At 33.9% G+C, this 20974-nt stretch overlaps 1 protein-coding gene across 12 annotated transcripts in view; it reads left to right on the plus strand.

Moving 5' to 3' along the window:
* Positions 1-20974, plus strand: part of RIMS1 (regulating synaptic membrane exocytosis 1) — a 301446-nt gene that overhangs the window by 179813 nt on the left and 100659 nt on the right. For 7 of the 12 annotated variants that reach the window (XM_066315004.1, XM_066315003.1, XM_066314990.1 and 4 more), the window contains 10 exons: positions 1751-1850; positions 3327-3450; positions 9315-9361; positions 10320-10432; positions 11489-11619; positions 11937-12108; positions 12232-12388; positions 13630-13701; positions 19777-19936; positions 20421-20546. In XM_066315004.1, coding sequence (XP_066171101.1) covers positions 1751-1850; positions 3327-3450; positions 9315-9361; positions 10320-10432; positions 11489-11619; positions 11937-12108; positions 12232-12388; positions 13630-13701; positions 19777-19936; positions 20421-20546 — 1202 coding nt within the window. The remainder of the gene's footprint in view (positions 1-1750; positions 1851-3326; positions 3451-9314; positions 9362-10319; positions 10433-11488; positions 11620-11936; positions 12109-12231; positions 12389-13629; positions 13702-19776; positions 19937-20420; positions 20547-20974) is intronic. The other 5 variants (XM_066314991.1, XM_066314997.1, XM_066314994.1 and 2 more) reach the window with 2 other exon arrangements.

Raw genomic sequence — 20974 nt, forward strand, 5'->3', positions numbered from 1 at the left:
TGACAAAGGGGCTGAACTGTTTTGATTAAAAAGGATATGTTTATTCAGCTTCCTGTCTGTAAGATATATACTGCACATGGCAATGCACTAATGGAGTCCTGCCTTTTCTAGTCTGCTGTTTGCAATTCAGTCAAGTAACTCATCTTATAATCCACATATATAAATGTCATCTGGATGCAAATGCTTACAAGGTCAGTGTTTAAAAGCCACACAGCCCTTTGAAAACAGAAATTTTGTAGAAAGAAACCAAATATTTTTACACAAAAATTGCAAACAATCCCCTTAAATCATACTAGAGGTTATATTAAAGGTAATTCCAGTTAATCTAACACCCCAAAATTGAGATATTGGCAACACTGTCCAATTGATTTAAATCCCTAATTTACATTTTTAACAGACTTTTAAGTTCATATGTCTAAATTGCCAGAACACTTAAAAGAGAGTGCTGTTTCTGAAGCTAGTGGGAAATACAGTGTAACAGTTCAAGCATTTCTCTCTCCATGTGTATTTTTAAATCTATGGGGCAGCAAAGATGACTGATAGAATTTAATTTGGATGTCTTCCCTCTCCACTGAGAACAACAGAAAGAATGAAAAATTTTAAATATTCCCACCTCGAAGTGAGATAGTGGGGCATGATAATACAAAAGATGAAAACAGCTTCACTCTACAAAATGTTTAGTAGTCTATAGCACAAAGCTGAGCTTTGCTGCCAGCAAACAATTCTATTTGAATATGTGAGGAAAAGAAGGCTGGTCCTAGTAGGAAATATATATTGTAGAGTTGTAGAGTTTCTCTTTGATTTTTCAAGTTTCAGTTGTATGTAATATGAACTAAGGCTGTCACTGATAAATTTTACACACAATCATGTGACAATATTGTTGGCAGATAGGCTTCTGGATCTTTTCAGGTGTTAAAGTTCCTGCTAGTTATTGTGATTGCAACATGGGGAACTAATACGTAATGAACCTTCAGTCCACTGTTTCATTTTATTATAAAACTCTTCTGGGATATTTCTGATCAAAAAAACCCAAACAAAACCCTAACCCCTCACTTGACTGGAGACAGTAAGATAGTAAAAGAGATAGCAAGTCAACAGGACTACATTTTATTTTATTTAAAATCTGACCTCTTGAAGGCACTTGGTTTTATTCTGATATTCCTGATCTCTGTATCCTGTGGTAATCTTTAGAAACAGATCTCTTCAGTTTCAATTTCTCTTCTGTTCAACAAAAGCCAGAAGTTGCTGGTTTGTCCTGTACCGTTCTTGAATGAGAGTGCCTGTGTTTTATCAGTATCACCATTCTTGTGAACTCATTGCCCATATTTAATAGTAGTGTATTTGCTAAGTTTTCAGTTGATGTACCAACTGCATTTTGAGATTTCTTACCCTTGAAATGATGCACACTTGCAATTTGAATTTGAGTACATGAGAGATTATTATTTGTAAAAGTGCATTTGCCTGGTTCTTTATTAAGAAGTGTTCTTTCTGCAACAAACGTAGATAGTTAGCAAACTGCATAAGATTAATTAGTTAAACACAGTAAAAAGTATCAATGTTATTCATTCTGTTTCAGCTTTACTTCTTTTTGTCTTTAAGCCCCTCTAAAACCCAACTTGACAATAGGTTTGCCTATGAACATTTCAGGTGTAATTTTAAAAGTAATGTGAGAACTGATTAGTCTATATATTTGTCCTTTATGTGATGTCTGGTCTGTGGCTTGGAGGCTCACAAATTTGTGATTAACTAGGTTGTTGGAGGAAAAATGACTGAATTAGGACGACTCGGTGCCTTCATTACCAAAGTGAAGAAAGGTAGCTTGGCTGATGTGGTGGGGCATCTCAGAGCAGGTAAATCAATCAGTTGCATATAAAATATACTGTCTTTTAGTAATAGCATATTGAATGCAACCTTTTATTTATACTAACATTTGTCACGGGCTATGGTAATGTTTTTTAAATACAGAACAATACTGTAATGTTGTTATGAAATGCCATGGTTGCCTACATTTCTTATTCATTATGATCACCAATTGCTTGGATGTATGAGCAAAGCAAAGGACACTCCTGAGGAATGCTGGTAACAGGACTGAGTGACACTGGTAAATTTTTGTTTGCTAGCTCTGGAGGCACATATTAGACTCCATAGAAGCAATGCAAACATTTTTTAAGCTAATTATGGCAAACAAAATTAAATCACTGAAGGATGGCACACTGCATACACAGTGGATTTTACTAGCGTTCCTTTCAGTGTTAACTGTTAAAAATGAAAATGGAAAACAAGCCAAAAAGATGGTTCTAAAATATTTAATTTCTGTTAGATGTATATACTGCACTTACAAATAAATGACTGTGCTAATGGCACTTTTCAAGCTTCAAAATGAAGTGAGAATTATGCACAGAATTTGTTTTGAAAGTCACTTCTTAATCGTTTTATTTTCACTATAGCTCTAAGCAACTACTTTCCAAGTGTTTTCTTAGCAAACCAAAGCACCTGTGTAGTGCCTTAGGAGCCCAGAAGCTCCAATGCCAGTGTGTGTGGCTTTAGGATAATTGTGTGAAGCAGATAGTAATAAAGAACTAGAAAGGATGATGAGTCTCTAACAATATTCTACTTCTTTTTTATTATTATTTTTAATTTTTTTCTTTCTTTCCAAATCAATGGTTGATAGTGCCAGTATTATAGTTGTTTATAGATTTTAAATGCAGTTTATAATTACAGAAAATCAATCTGTCTCCACTAATCCTAAACCATTTGGACTGAAATCCTGATTTTTCTATTTCAGGTCTAGGTTTTTGTTGTTGGTGGTGGTTTTTTTTATTTTTGTTGTTGTTGGGTTTTTTTGGGGTTTTTTTGTTTTTGTTTTTGTTTTTGTTTTTTTAATGAAAGCTATTTTCAATGTCTAAAAGTAGTTTTAGAGCCAAAATTATTTTCTATAAAAAATACATTGTTTTGCACATTTCCAATGAGTGAAAGTGTGTTCATCCTATAGCATGAGACTAGAGCACACATGATGAGTCCTTGCAGTTAGCCAAAAACACTCTTGTCGTCATAACAAACATCCAAAATAAAACTTTGAGTAATTGTAAAAACTTGATAAATTTCAGTAATTGCAAATATGAGGTCTTGCATGAGGAACAGAACATCCTTGTGCAAGAATAAGCATTGAGAGCCAACCAGCTGAAAAGCACCTTGGCAGGAAAGTGTCTGAAGATTTCAGTACAGCTCTTTCACGATTGTAAATGAGTTTTATGTCACTTGAAAATATAAATTTCATTCTCTATAAAAGAATATGAAAGTGAGATAAACTTCTCTTTAAATTCAAGGGGATGAAGTTCTAGAATGGAATGGTAAACCCTTGCCTGGAGCTACAAATGAAGAAGTTTACAACATTATTTTAGAATCAAAATCAGAACCTCAAGTTGAAATCATTGTTTCCAGGCCTATTGGGTAAGGCTAAAGACTTGCTTCTTAAACATAGTTATTACTCTTGTTAATAGGAATCTTAAAGGGATTTTTTTGTGAGTTGATTTTTTATCACTTAATAATGGGATATACTTTTCTTTCTGTTATTGACAGTCTATATAGTCTGTTTTCTTCACTACCATTTACAGTCTTGTGCCTTTGCAGTGATGTGTAAGCATAAATGTTTTTTGTGTGGTCCAAGTGCTATAAAGGCTTTTGCCAAGTGGCAAAGGAAAATTGGTGGATTAGATACACTCGTGCTTGACAAACTTCGAGTTTTCAGGCTTTCAGCCTACTAGATCAGAATAATTTACAAAGGTCTTCATGAGTGGAGGGAAGCATTGCAGGATTCTAATAAGCCTATATTAGCAGGATTTTAAATAGGCCTTCTTTCAAGAGCTAAAAAAGGAAACACAAAACTCATAATTGATAAGAATTTATTTACTCTTAAATGATTGTTATCGAATTCAAACATGGAAGCAAAAACTTCAATCAAAAATTCATTTTAATGTGTTATCATTATAATCTTTTTTTTTAATTATGAACCCAGGTTCAGTATTTTGTGACAATTATATTCTCAATTTCCCCTAATAAGCCTTAGAAGGAAAATAAAATCTGTTTCAAATTCATAAATAAGAGGATTGGCCCTGCATTAGTGATAGTAATTTTAGTGATATCAGGAATGTTTAGGGCTAAGTCTTAAAAAATTGAATATGAATCATTTATTGGAAATTCAAATTCACTTTGTGAAACAGAGTCACATGATTTACAATAAGAAGTTATTCTTTTGAATTTGCTATTTTCATCTTAGTTATAATTTTTGCTTGTCTCAAATATGATACTTTTCCAGTTTTAGAAACAAAAAAACTATAAATTTTCTTTCTGACTAAAATATTCTTTTTTCATTTTGATTATTGATTTTATCTGTGCTATGCGAGTGTAGCTATATTTTGCAAATAATTTTTGCTTTTTTAATGGCAATCCCTGTTAAAAGTACTTAAATAAAATTGACATTAATAGGTAATTCCACTTTTCATTTTGACCTTCTAATGGAAAATGAAAGTGTGATGCAATAATAGTGGCTGTTAAATGCTAAAATTACCATCAGGCTGAAGACTGTGGAGGAGTAGAAGCTTTATTTTGCATTTTTTGAGTCAGATAAATAAGGAGATATTCTTGAAAGAAAATTGAAAATTCAGTTGTACATCTTTGGTATTAAAAAAAACATGACTTAAGGAGATTTTTAGAAGTCTAGATTTCATATTTAAATCAGCAAAAAAGAGATATGTTGATACTGGACATGACTTGAATTCTGCATCTCAGTCGAAGAAAACATGGAAATAGGTTTGCAGAACTGTACAACTGATGTACAGCATTTATTGCTGTCAATATTGCAAATGCTGTGTACCCTTAAATTTCTAAGATAACATCAGTATTAAACCAAATATATTTTAGTTTACAAATTCGATAAATCTGTTAGTTTGGAAAAATTAAGTACAAGGTGACTGCATTCATGAAGAAAAACTAAAAAATACCACCCTTTTTTTGAAGTTTGTTCAAAATCAAATGTTCCTGAATCTGAACAGTGGATTTTACACTAGAATAGTGCACCCACAAATAGTACCAATAAAATGTAAAGTTTTTCTTTGGATGACCCAAGCATATTTTTTCAATACATAGCCAAAAATAGAGCACATCAGATTTTGCTTTTATTTTGAGATAAATGGAGTCTTGGCATGGAGATTTTTGCATAACAGAACATTTTTCTTGAAGCTTTATGTCTCATATGATTTTTTTTTCCTTGACAGTCACGTTGTTTTTTGAGGTTTTTATGAGAACGAATTAATATCCCTAGAGCATAGAACTTTAAAATATAAAGACTGTTCCCTTCTATTCTGCAGTAATGAGTCAAAGTCCAGTGACAGATGACAGATTGGGATTTACCTGTCTGTCATCTGAAAATAACCAAAAATTTCAGACATTGTACAACAGAAAAAATTCTCACAGTAGTTATCCAAAGAAAGAGTGTGCTGCACAGGATTTTCTTTTTCCCTTTATTTTTTTTTTTTTCTTAGTAATTATGATGTATGTAAATTGTGTTGCCTAATGGAAAATGGTTTGCTTGCATTAATAGATCACTGATTTTGTCCCTAGCTCCACTTTGTCTTATTTTCCAAATTGCAAATTTCAGATTCATGACAGGGAATTTTATTTCAGCCCATCCAACACATCTAGTATGTCAAAGTTTGGTGGGAATTTTAGATGCTGACTAAGCAAAATTGAAGTTGCTTGATACAGCATTAAGTGATAATCCATTACAGCTAAAATTCCTGTGAGGGAATAAGTTCCCGAAAGGCCTGAAAATGGTATTTCATCTACATAATTTAAGTGTTTTCATCTCTCAGTATTAATAATGCAAATAATGTACCAGCACTTTTAATGGTCTTGATTTAAAAATTCTTAGCATATTAGGTCTAAAAAGCCCAAATATGACAGTTTGCCTTAAGTGAATAATGGAAGGACTGTAAGTCCACGAATTAGACTGCCTACAAATTAGACAGCCAGTTACCAAATTGCGGTCTAAACAATTCGTTCAGTCTTGTAAATTTGGATTTCTGTGTCTGCCAGCAAATGTAATTTTAAGTAATGGATTATTGTAGGATGTTTATTAGAGGAAAATGTGAATCACGTAACACTGTTAGCAGCTAAAGGCATAACAATAAACAGTATAACTGCAATAGTACCGTGGAAACTCCATAGAAACTAATTGACACTAATTCTAATGACTGCAACACAAGGTAGATAAGAAAACTATAAAAAGTAGAATTAATGGGTTGGCCATCTCAATATGAGGGGAAGAGTTACCTATGAATATGCATACAGTGTGAGAAGTGGTTAACATAGGACAGCACAGAGGATCCTCTGGCAGTATACTTTTTGGAGAAGAAGCCTGGCGTGGTAACTAACTCACCATCTCTTGTGTGCTCTATGGGATAGTGCAGGTAAAACAAATGTTTTTTCATTTATCTCTGTTTTCTTCGTCAGATGCTAGCTATCTGTACTTGGATTTCCACAGATAATAATGCCAAAACTGTTGTTTCTCTGATATGATTCAGTTCCTCTGTGCAGGGTTGGTTAATGTGGTCTAGGTCCTGGCAAGGAGGTTGAATCTCCATCATAAACCAGGCAGTGCTGAACTCCAGAGAGCTGCTCAAGTAATTAGTGCAAACTGCAGATTGATCTACAGGTTCTGATGGGAGGGAATAATTTTGGAAATAGCAGGATGAGCACTGGGGAGCGGAACTCAGAAACTCTTTAGAAACTCTCTGGGGTGTAGAATAGGTTGCATATGTTCTGACAACAACCTAAAAACTATGGGTTACAACCACATTTGAGTTTGGTTCATTTTCAGTGATCAACCTCTTGACTATATCCCTCAGAGAAGTTACAGCTGTTCCTGTGCAAAATAGTGATTCTCAGAACCCATATATCTGTACAGAGTAGTTTCAGCCTAAGGTATAGTTTGGCTTACGTTATATAGTTATTGGGGCGTGAAAGGATCCGACATAAGATAATAATATCATGTAAGACCACAAAGTACCGTTGTCTTCCAAGGTAGAGATTGAAAGACAAAGTTTAAGTTGCCACTTCTTTATTGGAGGTGTGTCTCACAATACTTTTCTCAAGTTCATATTGCTCCAAAAGGGGACTAAAATTTTGTTACTATACTAGATAAGCAGTTGAGCAACTTTTCATTTTGTTTTTCTTTGACTAATTCTAGTTTTGAATATTTTAAGTTATGAGCTACTATTTCTTCTAAAGAGCTTTTTTTAAAATCATATGTCAGAATATTTTCTGCAGTGCAAAATAAAAAGCAGGCTAGATAAGACTAGTTTTCTTACATGAGAAGTTTTAGATAATAGTTTCCTTTTAGAGTGTTCATTGTCTAATTAAGATGCCAACATTTAATCCTCTTGTAAACTGTGTGGATCTGTTTCTCATGTTGATTTATTATTAATTTTTTCTGTGTTGATTGTAATAGTGTGACAGTGCCTTAGCATAAATATGAATCAGTTAAAAAGTGCTTATATGTGTAATTAATATTTGAAGTTTATTTTTAGCCCTTTTTTTCCTTACTGTATTGTTGACACCACAAGAAAAAAAATCCAAACAGAATTAGTTTCAGTGTCTCTTTTTAATCATGCCAGGACTATAGAACACGACACTGTGGGCATCAGTTTCCATGTTGAAACAGTCCTTGCACGTGTGAACCTTCATTTAGATACCCAAAAAGTGATGTTATTACAAACAGTGCTATACTGCAGATGACAGTGTTCATATTCTAGTACAAGAAAATATTGCAAACTTAACATTGTTTGATTATGGTAAGTAAATACTTCAGACTGATAAGAAATGTCCTGGAAAGTCTGACCTGAAAAAGAGAAAATGTTAATAGGAAGAAGACTGCACAGCAGCCCTGCTGTGCAACAGGTTGTTAATCTGTTCATATGTTTGTAGAGTACTACTGTGGCATGTCAAGAATGACTAATTCAGCTATAATTCCAGGAGTCTGAGAAAATCACATTAGTCTTGACTCATAAAGGCAAGACAAGGAGAAGCACATTCTTGTTTAGTGATGTGAAGTTTAAGCTGGTTTGAGATATTAATGCAGAGCTGAAATAGTCTATTTTAAAACGCAAGCACCACAAGTTTAAATTGCAGGACATAAAAAGTGACTTTAAGGCTCAGTGTTTGGGCAATGCTGCATTCTTTTTCTCATACAAGTGCCTGTTTCTTTTTCATAAGTGACTTTTATATCCCTAGGAGTCTTAGTTTTACTGACTTCCAAGTCAGAAATATTTCTGTGTTTCACTGAGCAGACTGTCTGAATACATTTAAAATTCTCAACTATAGACTTAAAATCTCGTAAGTGTTCTTCAGAAATGTTATTGCAGTTCCAATTTTAGATCAGTCTGTGTGGATGACCATACATTAAAGTAATTCCTTGAAGAGTTTTCTTTCCATTTCCGTGCTCTGCTGCTTTGTTAAGACTTGTGCAATACTAGATGGTTTTTGCTCTTGTAATGTATTTTCAATGATGGCTGAGAATAGAAAGAGCCAAGAACTAGCATCAGCCAGATTCTGATGGGAGAGTAAATTTATTGATGAGAGATCATTGATAGATGTGTGTAGACATAATCAGTTTATCTTGCTTATATCTGTTTATGTGTTGGATATGTATGTGTTGAAAAATGTCCATACCCAATTGTAATATGGTTTCATTTTCTTTTATTCTTTGGAGAAACGCATTATTCACTTATTTGTTTAACATTGCTAATGTTCTTTATTTTCCTTTTTTATTATTGTAAGACATTTTCATCAGTTTCATTCTCTGAACTCCTTGAGACGTTTATATAAAAATTACTAGTGAGTTAATCTTTGTCTTAATTTTTTTGATTTTGGTTCCTCAAAAAAATAATTGAACAACTATAGCTGTACTTCCTTTTGACAAAGGAAGTACAGCTATGTACTGTGTATTTTTCTTTTCCTAAAAGTTCTCTTTTTTCATTGTTCCAGTTGTAAAAGTATCCTGTAATCCATCCACAATGTTAATGTTGTAGTACTCATATTGTTATATCTGCTAGTTCCTTACCTTGAAGGTAGTGTGCCTTAGTGTGATTTTCATGAATGGTAGTGGAAAGTATGCCTTTACATATTTCCTCTTTCTTTCCTTGTAACCTGTTAGAAGAGAAACAGATTCATGTTTCTAAAAAACTGTCCCAACCATGTATTTGTCATAGCCGAAGGTTGTCTCTGTTGTTTCTAATTACTGTATATTCACATTTTAGTGATATTCCACGGATTCCCGAAACTTCCCACCCCCCGTTAGAGTCTAGTGAGTACACATCTTGTTCCTTTCTTTAAGCATGATTTGTACCCAATAAAATTATTTCAGCTATGAAATTTCTGGGAGATGATCTGTGGAAATTGCATTGACTCTGAGGTTTTTGTATGACAAAATTCAATGGGTTTTGGTCTTGTGTGTTAAATTTGAAGCAATATGGATTTTATTAAATATATGCAGATTTCAAATGCTAGCAGAATTCTGTTTTTTCATTCTATATCTTGTCTTGTTAGTATCAAAATAATAATTTACTTCCCCTAACATAAGAGAGAAAACAGGTGTAGGGGACTGACAAAGGTACAAATGGTGTCAGTATTTCACCTCCTGCACCAAGCAGAGTAAGTCCAGAGTTCTTGTTTCTCTTTTTTTCAACAAGAAAACATGGTTTGGTCAATTTTTTGTGCATACTTCAAAAGACTGGTGCTCTTTTTAACTACACCGTTTGAATGTTTTCAGCCAGAGTATTTGAGGGCCATGGCTCCCAGTCCTTTTCCATCTGAGGCTTTCCTGAGATGAACCAATGAGTGGGTGCTCTGTTTCACTAGGGGAGAACTGATGATTTCCAGCAGCTGCTGAAATATCCTCCATGCCAGATGCATGTCCTGCATGTCTTCCTGTTAAAATTTCAGAGGCTACTGGGAGTATAATCCATACAACAGATGTGGTTTATTCATCAAAGATTTAGGATCACTTTACTTGGGAAGGAACATGTGTAATTCTGTCAGAGAACATTATTTTATTTAAAACACCTGCTATGGTTTGTCAATGATGTATGAGGAACACTTTTTTTGTATGTTATTTTAAATAAACCAAAAAATGATAGGTTTAATCTGGGATGTAGGGGTAAATGCTGTTTTCTACATCAACTTTATACAGTTCAAAGAAACAGCAGTTCATAAATTATCCAAATTTTGGATGGTAAGTTCATGTGTTTCTCATGTGGTTTTAGGTTCAAGTTCTTTTGAATCTCAGAAGATGGAAAGGCCTTCTATTTCTGTTATATCTCCAACTAGCCCTGGAGCCCTACGGGATGCACCTCAGGTCCTACCAGGGCAGCTTTCTGTGAGCATATTTTGTTTTTCTCAAGTTTTTAATGGAAATCTGTGAAGTGCTGGCCTCTCAGCCCTGCACATTCCCAAGGCCTGTTGGGAGGCTGAGAGAAATGTTCAGTATTGGTAAAGATTGACATCTTTCAAAAGTTTTTCTACACCCTCAGTATGCACTAATAAGCCATCACTGTAATCAGAGCATACAAAAGAAATTTTTGTCTTACTACACCAAAAAGTGCAGGAATTTACATTGAGAAGAGCCCATAAAAGAGCCTTGAAACTTGTCTTTTAGTAGCTTCTACATTGAAAATAGTGACTTTGCCGTACATGTACAGTAATCTGCAGATAACAAGCATAGTATCACTATTTGCTTTATGGGACCACTTAAAGGACTGTGTTTCTGTTAAACATTACACTATTCAATAATGCCTTTTAATTTAGATACATCTTGGAACTTTCTTGTAATACTAATTGGAATCCTGCTTATTTAATATACTGTCAATACTTAGACCTTGTTTTCTACATTCTCTTATTTTTTTATATATTTTTTTATTTTTATATTGATCATATTGATTCTGGAGTATACAGCAGGCTTAAAAATTTCCTAATATTATGATTCTTTTAAGAAATTGTGTAGGTCTGTATTATTGTTTCCATAAACACTTTGGAAAGGGTCACAAATCTGAGTAGATAGATTTCAACTATGCTTTGAGTTTCGATGCAGGCAGAGCTTCCTATTTAATGTAGATTTGAAAGTGCAGAGCTAAGACATGCTGGTTTAGGTACACTTACAGAGCCAAGATTAGGCAGTGAGTACAGTAAACAATGTAATGCTAATCAGGCACCATAATTTTATTCAGCTGTGATAAATATAACAGTCTTTGTTATATACCATTATCTTTTCCATCTAACCTAATTAAGTATTAAGGGATTCTAAATGCCATGTATCTCATTGTCTTTGGGAAGAAAACAACAGTTACATTAACATTGTGGTTATTTTTAATGTAATCTGAAAATTCTGTTTCTTCTCTATTTTCAGTAATATTTTCTGGTAACTTGATTCCTGTAGGTTAAACTCTGGTATGACAAAGTGGGACATCAGTTAATAGTAAATGTTCTACAGGCAACAGATTTGCCACCAAGAGTAGATGGACGCCCCAGAAATCCCTATGTAAAAATGTATTTTCTTCCAGACAGAAGGTAACCATATTCCAGTTTAGAAAATTATGCTTTAATTTACCATGTATTGAATCAACTTTTAATGAATGCTTACAAAGAACTCCTTTTTACATTTTTTTTATAGATAGTTGCAACAAAAAATTACACTTGAATCATGCAAGTCAGTATCAATTAAACTTTGTGGTCTTTTGTGAGAATGTGATCCAATGTGCAGAAAATGTTTCCTTCACTTAGGTGGTATTGCTGAAGAGAAAATGAAAGCAGTTATGTGCTGATGAGTACATGGTATTTGTTTATTTATGTCTATGAATAATTTACAAAAAATATTTATGTTTCAGTGATAAAAGTAAAAGAAGGACCAAAACAGTAAAGAAAAGTCTAGAGCCAAAATGGAATCAAACTTTTCTCTACTCACATGTACATCGTAGAGATTTTAGAGAACGAATGCTTGAAATTACTGTATGGGATCAGCCAAGAGTACAAGAAGAAGAGAGTGAATTTCTTGGAGAGGTGATGCATACAATCACATTTCTTCTGAGTTCATTGTTCGGTTTTGAGTGCATATGTATTTTGTATTTGTGTTTCTCTGTGTACCTTCAAAGTAAAATTGAAACCTTATGATTTTTCTGCTAGATTCTTATAGAGCTGGAGACAGCACTTTTAGATGATGAACCACATTGGTATAAGCTACAGACACATGATGAATCTTCACTACCTCTGCCTCACCCATCACCATTCATGCCAAGAAGACATGTTCATGGTGGAGAAAGCACTAGCAAAAAATTACAAAGTAGGTCAAATTTCCATTAAGTTCTTCTAAATGTTAAATTAGAAATGCTGGTTATGGTGTAATGGTACCTAAATTCCAAATAATAAAAAAAAAGACACTATTTCGTAGTCTTTAAAAGTCATGAAAATATGTGGCAGAAAGGCAATTTAAATTATGACATTATGACATGTCCGCCTTACAACTGTGATATATAACTTTCAAAGTGCGTGAAACCTGCTGGAATTGATTTGGCTTTCAATAGCAAAACAGAATTGTTCAAAGGGTTTTTTTTTTTCATAAATTTCTTTTTTAAATAGAAAGATGAAGTTTTTAATTATTGGATACTTTAAAAAACATTAAAAGCATTTTATTTTTAAAAAGAAGTCCTTAAAGATTTAAAAGGCTTGAAAACACTTTTCAACGTAAACTTAGTCTCAACCTCCAATATGGTCATTAAAGTGTACTTTTGTAGAAAAGAGAAATTACATTTATGTATTTTTGAGGTACAGTTGTTTTAGAGTTGAGTCTGATTTCATGTTGGTATGAGACATGTTAAAAGAAGAAGATAATACAACATTGTAGTTTCTCTGTTCATGCAAATTAAGATTTACTTAGAAATATAAAAGATGTAGGAGGTTATTTTAAAATACATTTACAAGCCATTTTTGTGATTTTTCTAAAACATGGAAGGCATTCACTCCAGCCAATGCATAGGAAATCGATGCACATTCAGGAATGAACTATAAATATGTAAATATTACTGCTGTAATTGCTGCATAAATGCCCAAATGGAGGATACTTATAAAGAAAAGAAATTAAAGGTTAGTTTTTGTGAGATATTTGAGCTTTTCTTAAAGCTGGCAGTGCTGTTTCCTCTGCCTCTCTCTCAGCATATGCTGCCTCATCTCCTTTCTTGTTGAGCAAGCTGATTTAGCATATTCACTGAAGTAGCACAAAAGTGTTTTTTTCCTTCACTTGAGTTTTGCTTTTGGAGGCTTAGTGAGATAAACTACCCTAGTAGAGGATTACTGAGGAATTGAGGCAAAGAGAAAGGGAAAGGAGGCTGTAGCAGCTGTAAGATGTTAAACTGACTCAGCTGTCTTGTGAAGCATCAGTAAGGTACTGCAGTTGAGTTCTCATTCTCTGTTGTTTTGACTTAAAATCATCTTTTTGGTTTCATTATTATGTTAAATGAACATATTCTTACATATTATAACATGACCAGATGTTCAGGTTCATTTGTTTACCTTACTGTTGTGCAGGATCTCGGCCAATCAGTGATAGTGACATCTCAGATTTTGATGTTGATGATGGTATTGGAGTTGTTCCTCCAGGTGCGTGGATGAACAGCATGGTCCTGCTTTCTTTTTCGCTTGTTTGGATTTTTTTTTTCTTTATAATATTTTGGAATATTGAGGATACTGGTTTTGGAGAGGAAAAAACAGTTTTCCTGATTATTCCATGGTACCTGTCCCATACCTGGTAAATTAAAGACTCTACTATTCATTCATTTATTTTTATTTTGTATATTACTCTTCATATGGGACCCACTAGTTGGTTCAAATTGGTTAATTTTTTTACTATGTAATGCTCCAAGCATTATTTAAAATGCAAATTGAATTTAAAAGACCTCTACATTTTAAAATAGCTAAGATTTCAGTTTTTATTAAAAGCTTTTTTTTTCTTTTCGCTTGAAACTTAGCTTTAATGCAGTCTCACATGGACTTTATTGATAATGCATGGCTATAGATTAAGATGCATGTAGCATGGCTATATCTTTTATAGTTTTCATAAGCCTTCATGAACTATCATTACCCTAAATGTTCATAAATATTTACTTGTAGAGACTGTCATGGCTTGACTTTTAATTCAGCATTCCTACGTACTGAAAATCTTGAGGACTATCTTGGATACCACATTCTTTTAGTTTTCATTCACTTTTGCCACAGGTCACATAAATATGTTTCCCAATTGTCCCAAGCTAGCTGAAGAGTCACTATGTCATTGCCAGCACTAAATGAGTTTTTTCGGTGGATCTTCCTAATGGAAACCACTGAATTAAATCATGGTGGGATTCAGAAAGCTTTCTCTCTTCATGATCTGTGTTTAAAATAATCTCACAATTAATTTATCTACTATATAACTGTACAAATAAATCACATATCTTATTAATGCTTTATCATCTTGATATTAACTGAGATAAATTCTCCTTCCTTTGATGCTGATTGGATTCTTTTCTTATTTTATAAACTTTGCACCTTAGCTAAGAGAGAAATTCATTCATGTATGCCAAGTTATGATATTTGATATTTTTATATCAGCAGAGAGAGTGAGCATTAAAAATTAAATACAAATAATAGGCTCTAAATATTTTCCCAGCTTTTTGTTGTTGTTGTTGTTGTTGTTTGCTTCAGGTTTTTTGGTGGGTTTTTTTTGGGGGGGGAGGTGTTGGGGGGGTTGTTGGGTATCTTTGGTTGTAGTTTGTTTTTTGTTTGTTTGGGACTTTGTTTGTTTGTGTTTTGGTGGGGTTTTATTTGTTTGGTTCGGGGTTTTTTTGTATTTGATAATGTAGATACTGCTGTATCTTTGTAGACTTACTTATGTTTAATTTCAGTATATTCTATTAAGAGCTGGGACCTTTTTTCAGCTGCCAGTCCTTCCATGCATCCATTTGAAATAAATAATTTTCCACCTGACAAGAATCATTCAAAGTGGTTCAGGTGCATTGGACTTTGTTCACTGGGCCACCATTTGAGTAACTGACTCTTATTGACATTTCTTCAGACTTCATGCTCAGGTGTGCCTTTGACAAATGCACAGATCCAAAATTCCCAGAGATCACTGTAGAAAATAGCAGGATTTAATTTTTAGAACTGGAATTGCAATAATCTGAGAGTCTTCAAGCTAAAAATTGAAGGGCATAGTGGGGAAGCTCCTTCTGAAGCCCACCTAATCAGAAACATTCTGCTGGTTCACTCGACCAAGCACAAATTTGTCCATCTTGAGTTTTATTGATGCATTTGTTTGGCAATTCTAACTGGAGTTCATCTGTTTGTGATTCCTATGTGAACTGGATATACATATAAGTGTGTGGGGTTTGTTTGAATATGCAAGCTGAATACTTAAAACGGAGTTAGACTTTAAGCACAGGGACAAAGAAAATTAGAGTCATCAGCCACAAATCTATGAAAGCCGAGACAGTGTATGGAAATGTGTTTTTTGGTAAGACCTGGAAAGGTTTCCAGTCCCAATGGCTGTCGAATTTGAGAACCTTAGGCGCAGATTCACAACTGTGACTGGAGATCAAGTTCATATATACACATTTCTACCCTCCTGTCCAACCTTCTTAACTTGCCTCATTGCTAAATTGTTAAGCCTTTGGACTACTCCCTTCATTTACACTGAATGAATAGCGCAATATCTTCTCCATCAACCAGACTCCTTTGTTAAAACTAAGTTCCATGCAAGTTCCTTGTTCTACAGGGTCTTTACCCCCGCTTTTCAGTACCATGGTTCTCAGAGTGCACCCCAGCCCTTGTCTGGTTCAGATTTCTCACACATTCTCTTGCAAAGTGTGCGTGTGGGAAGGAACAGAAAATATCCCTATTTCCCTTTAATGTAGTATGGTGATGCACCATTTTGGAATAGCCTTGATTGTCTTTAAGCAGATTAGTGTAGTTTAAAAATATTCTTTCTCAAGAGAAGTACGAATATCAAAATGTATTTACAACATATGATGCATAAGAAAATATTTCCCTTTAAAGACCTGTCCAAGCTCTAGGCTGCCAGCTTCTTCAGGAGAATCCTGGGGAAACAGTGTACAGGGTTTTAATAAGTTGAAGTAAACATCATCCACAGCTTTTCCCTCATCCACTAAGAGAGTAACCTTGTCATAGAAGGAGATCAGGTCAGCCAGGCAGAATCTTCCTGGAAGTTATTAATTTTCTCTTTTTCCTTAAGTATTGAGAAAAAAAAATAAAGTTATTTAGTGCCCTTAATATCTCAAGATTTTCACAAAGGTTATTGCTCATTTTCTAATAAACACATAACTACAAAAATGTAAAAGCACAAAATTTCACTTCATGCAAGCTAAAAATATGAAGGAAAATAGTTTTGCTAATTTAACTAACCTTGAAAATTATTAAAACTGTACTTTCAATTTTTTTACCAATTGCCAAGGCAAATGCAGTATTAGAATTTAGTAATAACAAAGAAAACTATTTTTCTAGAAGTTTCAGCAGCTGCAAAGAATAATTTCTTGTCAATGAAAGTAATGATTGTTACATCAAACATAGTGGTACTTTAATAAATTCCAAAGTATTTTTAGAAAAGTATTTTCCTTTGTCATATCACTAATTAATGAATCTTATCTTTCATGTAATTATACCATCCTCATTTATTAGTAGTACCTTGCAGTGATATACATATCTTTTTTTAATCAGCACTTAGAAATATTCATTAAAGTTTATATCAGCAGCTGAAAGTAACTTTAATTTGAAGCTCAGGTTTAACAAAAATAATTTTGATAGGATTTTTGTGATATGCTGACATATATTTACATGAAGAAAATCGTCATTTAAATCTCTCAACCTCTGCATATATGAGAGATACTCAAGTCTCTTAAGTAAGTTTGTGATCCTGAGCTGTTTTTAAACCAGTCACTCTGTGTCTGTATTGTGCTGGACTGCCCAGTACTCCAGAAGGGTCAGTGGAGGTTTTGATAAAATCTGAACATGTTTTGAGACCAATCTGTTTAGCCAAAGCTTCAGTAACTTCCTTAGTTAAAAACAAAACCAAAAAGCTGATACACACTTGGCAATATTCCCAGTCATATTTTTAATAAGCTGCATTGCGTATGCTATGGGTAACTCTTCAGAGCAGTTTATTTTTCTGTCACATGTAATCTGTATAAATGTATTTGCCTTCCTCCTGTACCAGCAGGGTGGCATCAATACAGTACTTTGTCCTTGTCTGTATTGTCTCTAAGAAAAAATAATGTAATTTTGGTATCAAATGTTTGCTAGAACCATGTTCATCATTCATCCTGCATTCATTTCCTGTCACACCTGACAGTTTCCCATAAGCAACTGAGAAACATCTGCACAAATTACCATCAGCTTGGTTGCTGCTATCATGCTGGTCCATGCAAATTTTTCTCTGCTCACCCTGAAGAGCAGAGCCTTTGTATTTGAGGATATGAGGAAATGTTACTGTTGCTGTCACTGTCATGGTCACTGTGAAAGTATGGGTGTGATTTGACCAGTTTGACAATTCTTGAATTAATACTTGGGATAAGTATGAATTACTGTCTCTGTTCTGTAAGCTTTGTGTACACACACTGTGTAAGTTTCAGGTATTGTTCCCATGACAGCTTGGCTATGCAAAATAGCAATATATATAATATAAACTCATCTTTCTATACTAGACTTATGAGTTTACAGGGTAATCCTATGTGTAGATTTTAGGGAGACTAGAAATGCTCTAGAAATATATTTTAAATTTAAATTTCATTTTTTAAACTTAAATTGTATGTATTTGAGTACAATTGCCTTAAGATTGAAAGAAGTTTAGGATTTCTTTGGTTTTAGTGTTTAATATATGTAAACTGCCTTTCCTTCTAATAGAGATTACAGGATTTTTTTCTAATACAAGCTTATTTGGAAAGTGAAATATCTTTTTGCAAATACAGCTTAGATTTAGTTATCCTGGGAAAGAGAATATATCCAGCATTTGTCATACATTTTCTTCCTCTAACAAAAGACCTAGATGATTTCTGCAACAATCCTGGTTCGGGAATCTCCATTGCAGTCCTGAAGGAGTCCCCCTGTTGCTTCAAAATCTGCACCCAATCCTTGTCCTGCCATCAGGGAGTTCCTAAATTTTTTTTTCATAGTTTTATTAGAGAACGCTAAACACTTTTGTGGCAGGTAAGGTACTCCAGCATCACAACATATCAAAACCTGCAGAACACTGGAGTCCTAATTTGTTAAAAGGTTGACAACCCCCAGTAGATAGTTTCATGCATGTTGTCAACTTTTAGAGGCCATTAGGATACATTGGTAACCTCTTAAACACTTTGGGAAAAAAGTGTGAATTCTCCTCTGATGTTTGTGGTCAGGGTTCAGACTTGCAGCTAAAGAGGTTATTAAATGTCATTGAACACATGATCAAGCCTAATGCAGACTCTGTATACAGGACATGCTTTTAAAAAAGGGACTGTTTGTAATTTGGTAGAAGACCAGAGAAGAACTAAAAGAATTACACAAATTATATAAAATATGAAAAAAGCCCCGAAGTTAAAACCCTGTAGTGAGATCTACAAAAAGTGCAATTTATTTAATTAATAAAATTTCTCCAATTGACAGTTGGGTGACAAAATCATAGTCTTTTCCACCATGAAAAGATGTCTGATAAAGGCTGGCTTTTTAGCTGAACAAAATCACATATTACAGTAACTTTAATGCTCGACAATTCAGAGAAGAAGAAAAATTATTATTTTGATACTGAAGCAAGAATCTGTGAAGTGATTAAAGGATGATTTAAGGGATGACTTTCTATATCATTAAGGTATTTTCTGTCAAGGGATTCTTTTAATCTTATTTAAATGTCTAGAAATGAACTAGTGAAGTCTGAGCTCTCCTTAGGCTCTTTGGGAAAGATAACAGGTACCTTTTGAAAGCTGTTATCTTACCGAGCTTCATTGTCTTTTTTGCACGGGAGTCGAAATGTGTAACAAGGCAAAAAGTGTGTTACATAGAAAAAGATACAAAAATATTGAAATATTAAAAATGTACCAACATTCTACTGTTTGGTTTTTTTCAATCCTATTTAAAAGTACTGTGAGAAATTTTCCCACTTAGTCATAGTATTTGGAAAAAATATTCAGCAGAGTATGCAAGACTCAATATTCAGTACAGTATACTCTAAATCCTACTCGTTTTTAAAGTAGGTGGCTTTGCCCAAGTTCAGTGGGATAACATCTTTGTGTTTAACTGAAACAAGAGGCAGAAAGATGTTTTATATATAAGCAGCCTTGTGTGAGTCTGTGCTGCTGTATGCAAGCATCGTTTCTTCATTTTTTAGGTAAGGTAAACCTGCACTGTTTAGATTCCTTTCAAATATTCTTTATATACACAAAATACCCAGAATATTCTTCCCTAAGTAAGAAAACTGCTCCACATCTTCCAGTACATCAAAAAGTCTTGTTTTTTTCAGTCTCTGTACATGTAGACATTTAAAGGTAATGCTAGTAATTTATTCTGCATGATACATTGGGATGTACAACAGCTGAATGATGACCAGAAAGTTGTGTAAGCGTTTGGGTACGTGCTCCTGGAAGATTAGCCACCTGAATTCATTCTAAACCCAGACCTTTATTCTCTAATTGCCTTTTGTTACCCTCTTGCCAGTAGGTTATAGGTCTAGTACTAGAGAAGGTAAATCCACAACGCTAACTGTGCCAGAACAGCAAAGAACAACAACACATCATCGTTCGCGTTCTGTGTCTCCTCACCGTGGTGACGATCAGGGCAGGCCCCGTTCACGTTTACCAAATGTGCCATTACAGAGGTAGGCATCACAAGTGAAACTCAATGTGCTTTCATGGTTCTATAGTGTGTCATTATTAACTTTTCTCTCATTCAGGAATTTTTCACTATTTTAAAGCTTGGGTTTTGTATCTAAATTTATTAGTGCAATATTTGAATTTGATACATACTTTTATTAGTCACTCAAGAGCACTCATGAGATGAATCACAGCTTTGTAAGAGTTATCACATTTTACTTGTATTTTCTCTGTGATTCATCGTCTCTGTACAGTAACTAATACATGGGTTTAGAATTTTTTTTTCAGTCAGTGGCCAAATCTATGAAGCCACTTAAGTATATTTGTAAGATATTAGTGGCATGTATAAATTGCATAATTTGTAGTGGCATTCTTTCAGAAATCATGTAGTAATAATTGAAGATTTAAAACTTCCCTCAACCAACTTGTACTGTGATCCATTGTTAATTATGAGAAAACAAGATTATCATACATTTTTCTGCTTTTCAGGAGTTTAGATGAAATTCATCAAATGAGAAGATCACGTTCTCCAACTAGACACCATGATGCCTCCAGAACTCCAGTTGATTACAGATCCAGAGAGATGGATAGTCAGTATTTATCTGATCAAGAAAGGTACATTGTCAGCCTGAACGTGGTAAAAAGTTTAGAAATGTCTTTGTCAGTTTGCCTAATTTTCAAGGTTTCATTAGAAATGTGACTGATAGCAATGGGGAAGGGAGAGAATTCCTCATAACTTGATAGATTGAGTGCCTCTGTTAAATTATCTATACCTTTTTTTTTTTTTTTTTTTTTTTTTTTTTTTTTTTTTTTTTTTTTGGTAAAACTGTGTACTGGGTTGACAGTAATTGCAGGTATCTAGACAAATGATCCTTGTCTGTTTGTCCTAGATGTTCTACTGCTTTTTCCTAAATAAAGCCCAGAGATTTTTGCTAGAGAGCCATACATCTTCATGTATGCCCTAGCTCTTCTTTTAATGTTCCAGAATTTACCAGTTGTTCTAGCCACCAAAATGCCAGACATGAATTCCTCCTAGCTGGATG

The sequence above is a fragment of the Sylvia atricapilla genome, chromosome 3 (genome assembly GCF_009819655.1).
Source record: "Sylvia atricapilla isolate bSylAtr1 chromosome 3, bSylAtr1.pri, whole genome shotgun sequence".
In the NCBI taxonomy this organism is placed as follows: Eukaryota; Metazoa; Chordata; class Aves; order Passeriformes; family Sylviidae; genus Sylvia; species Sylvia atricapilla.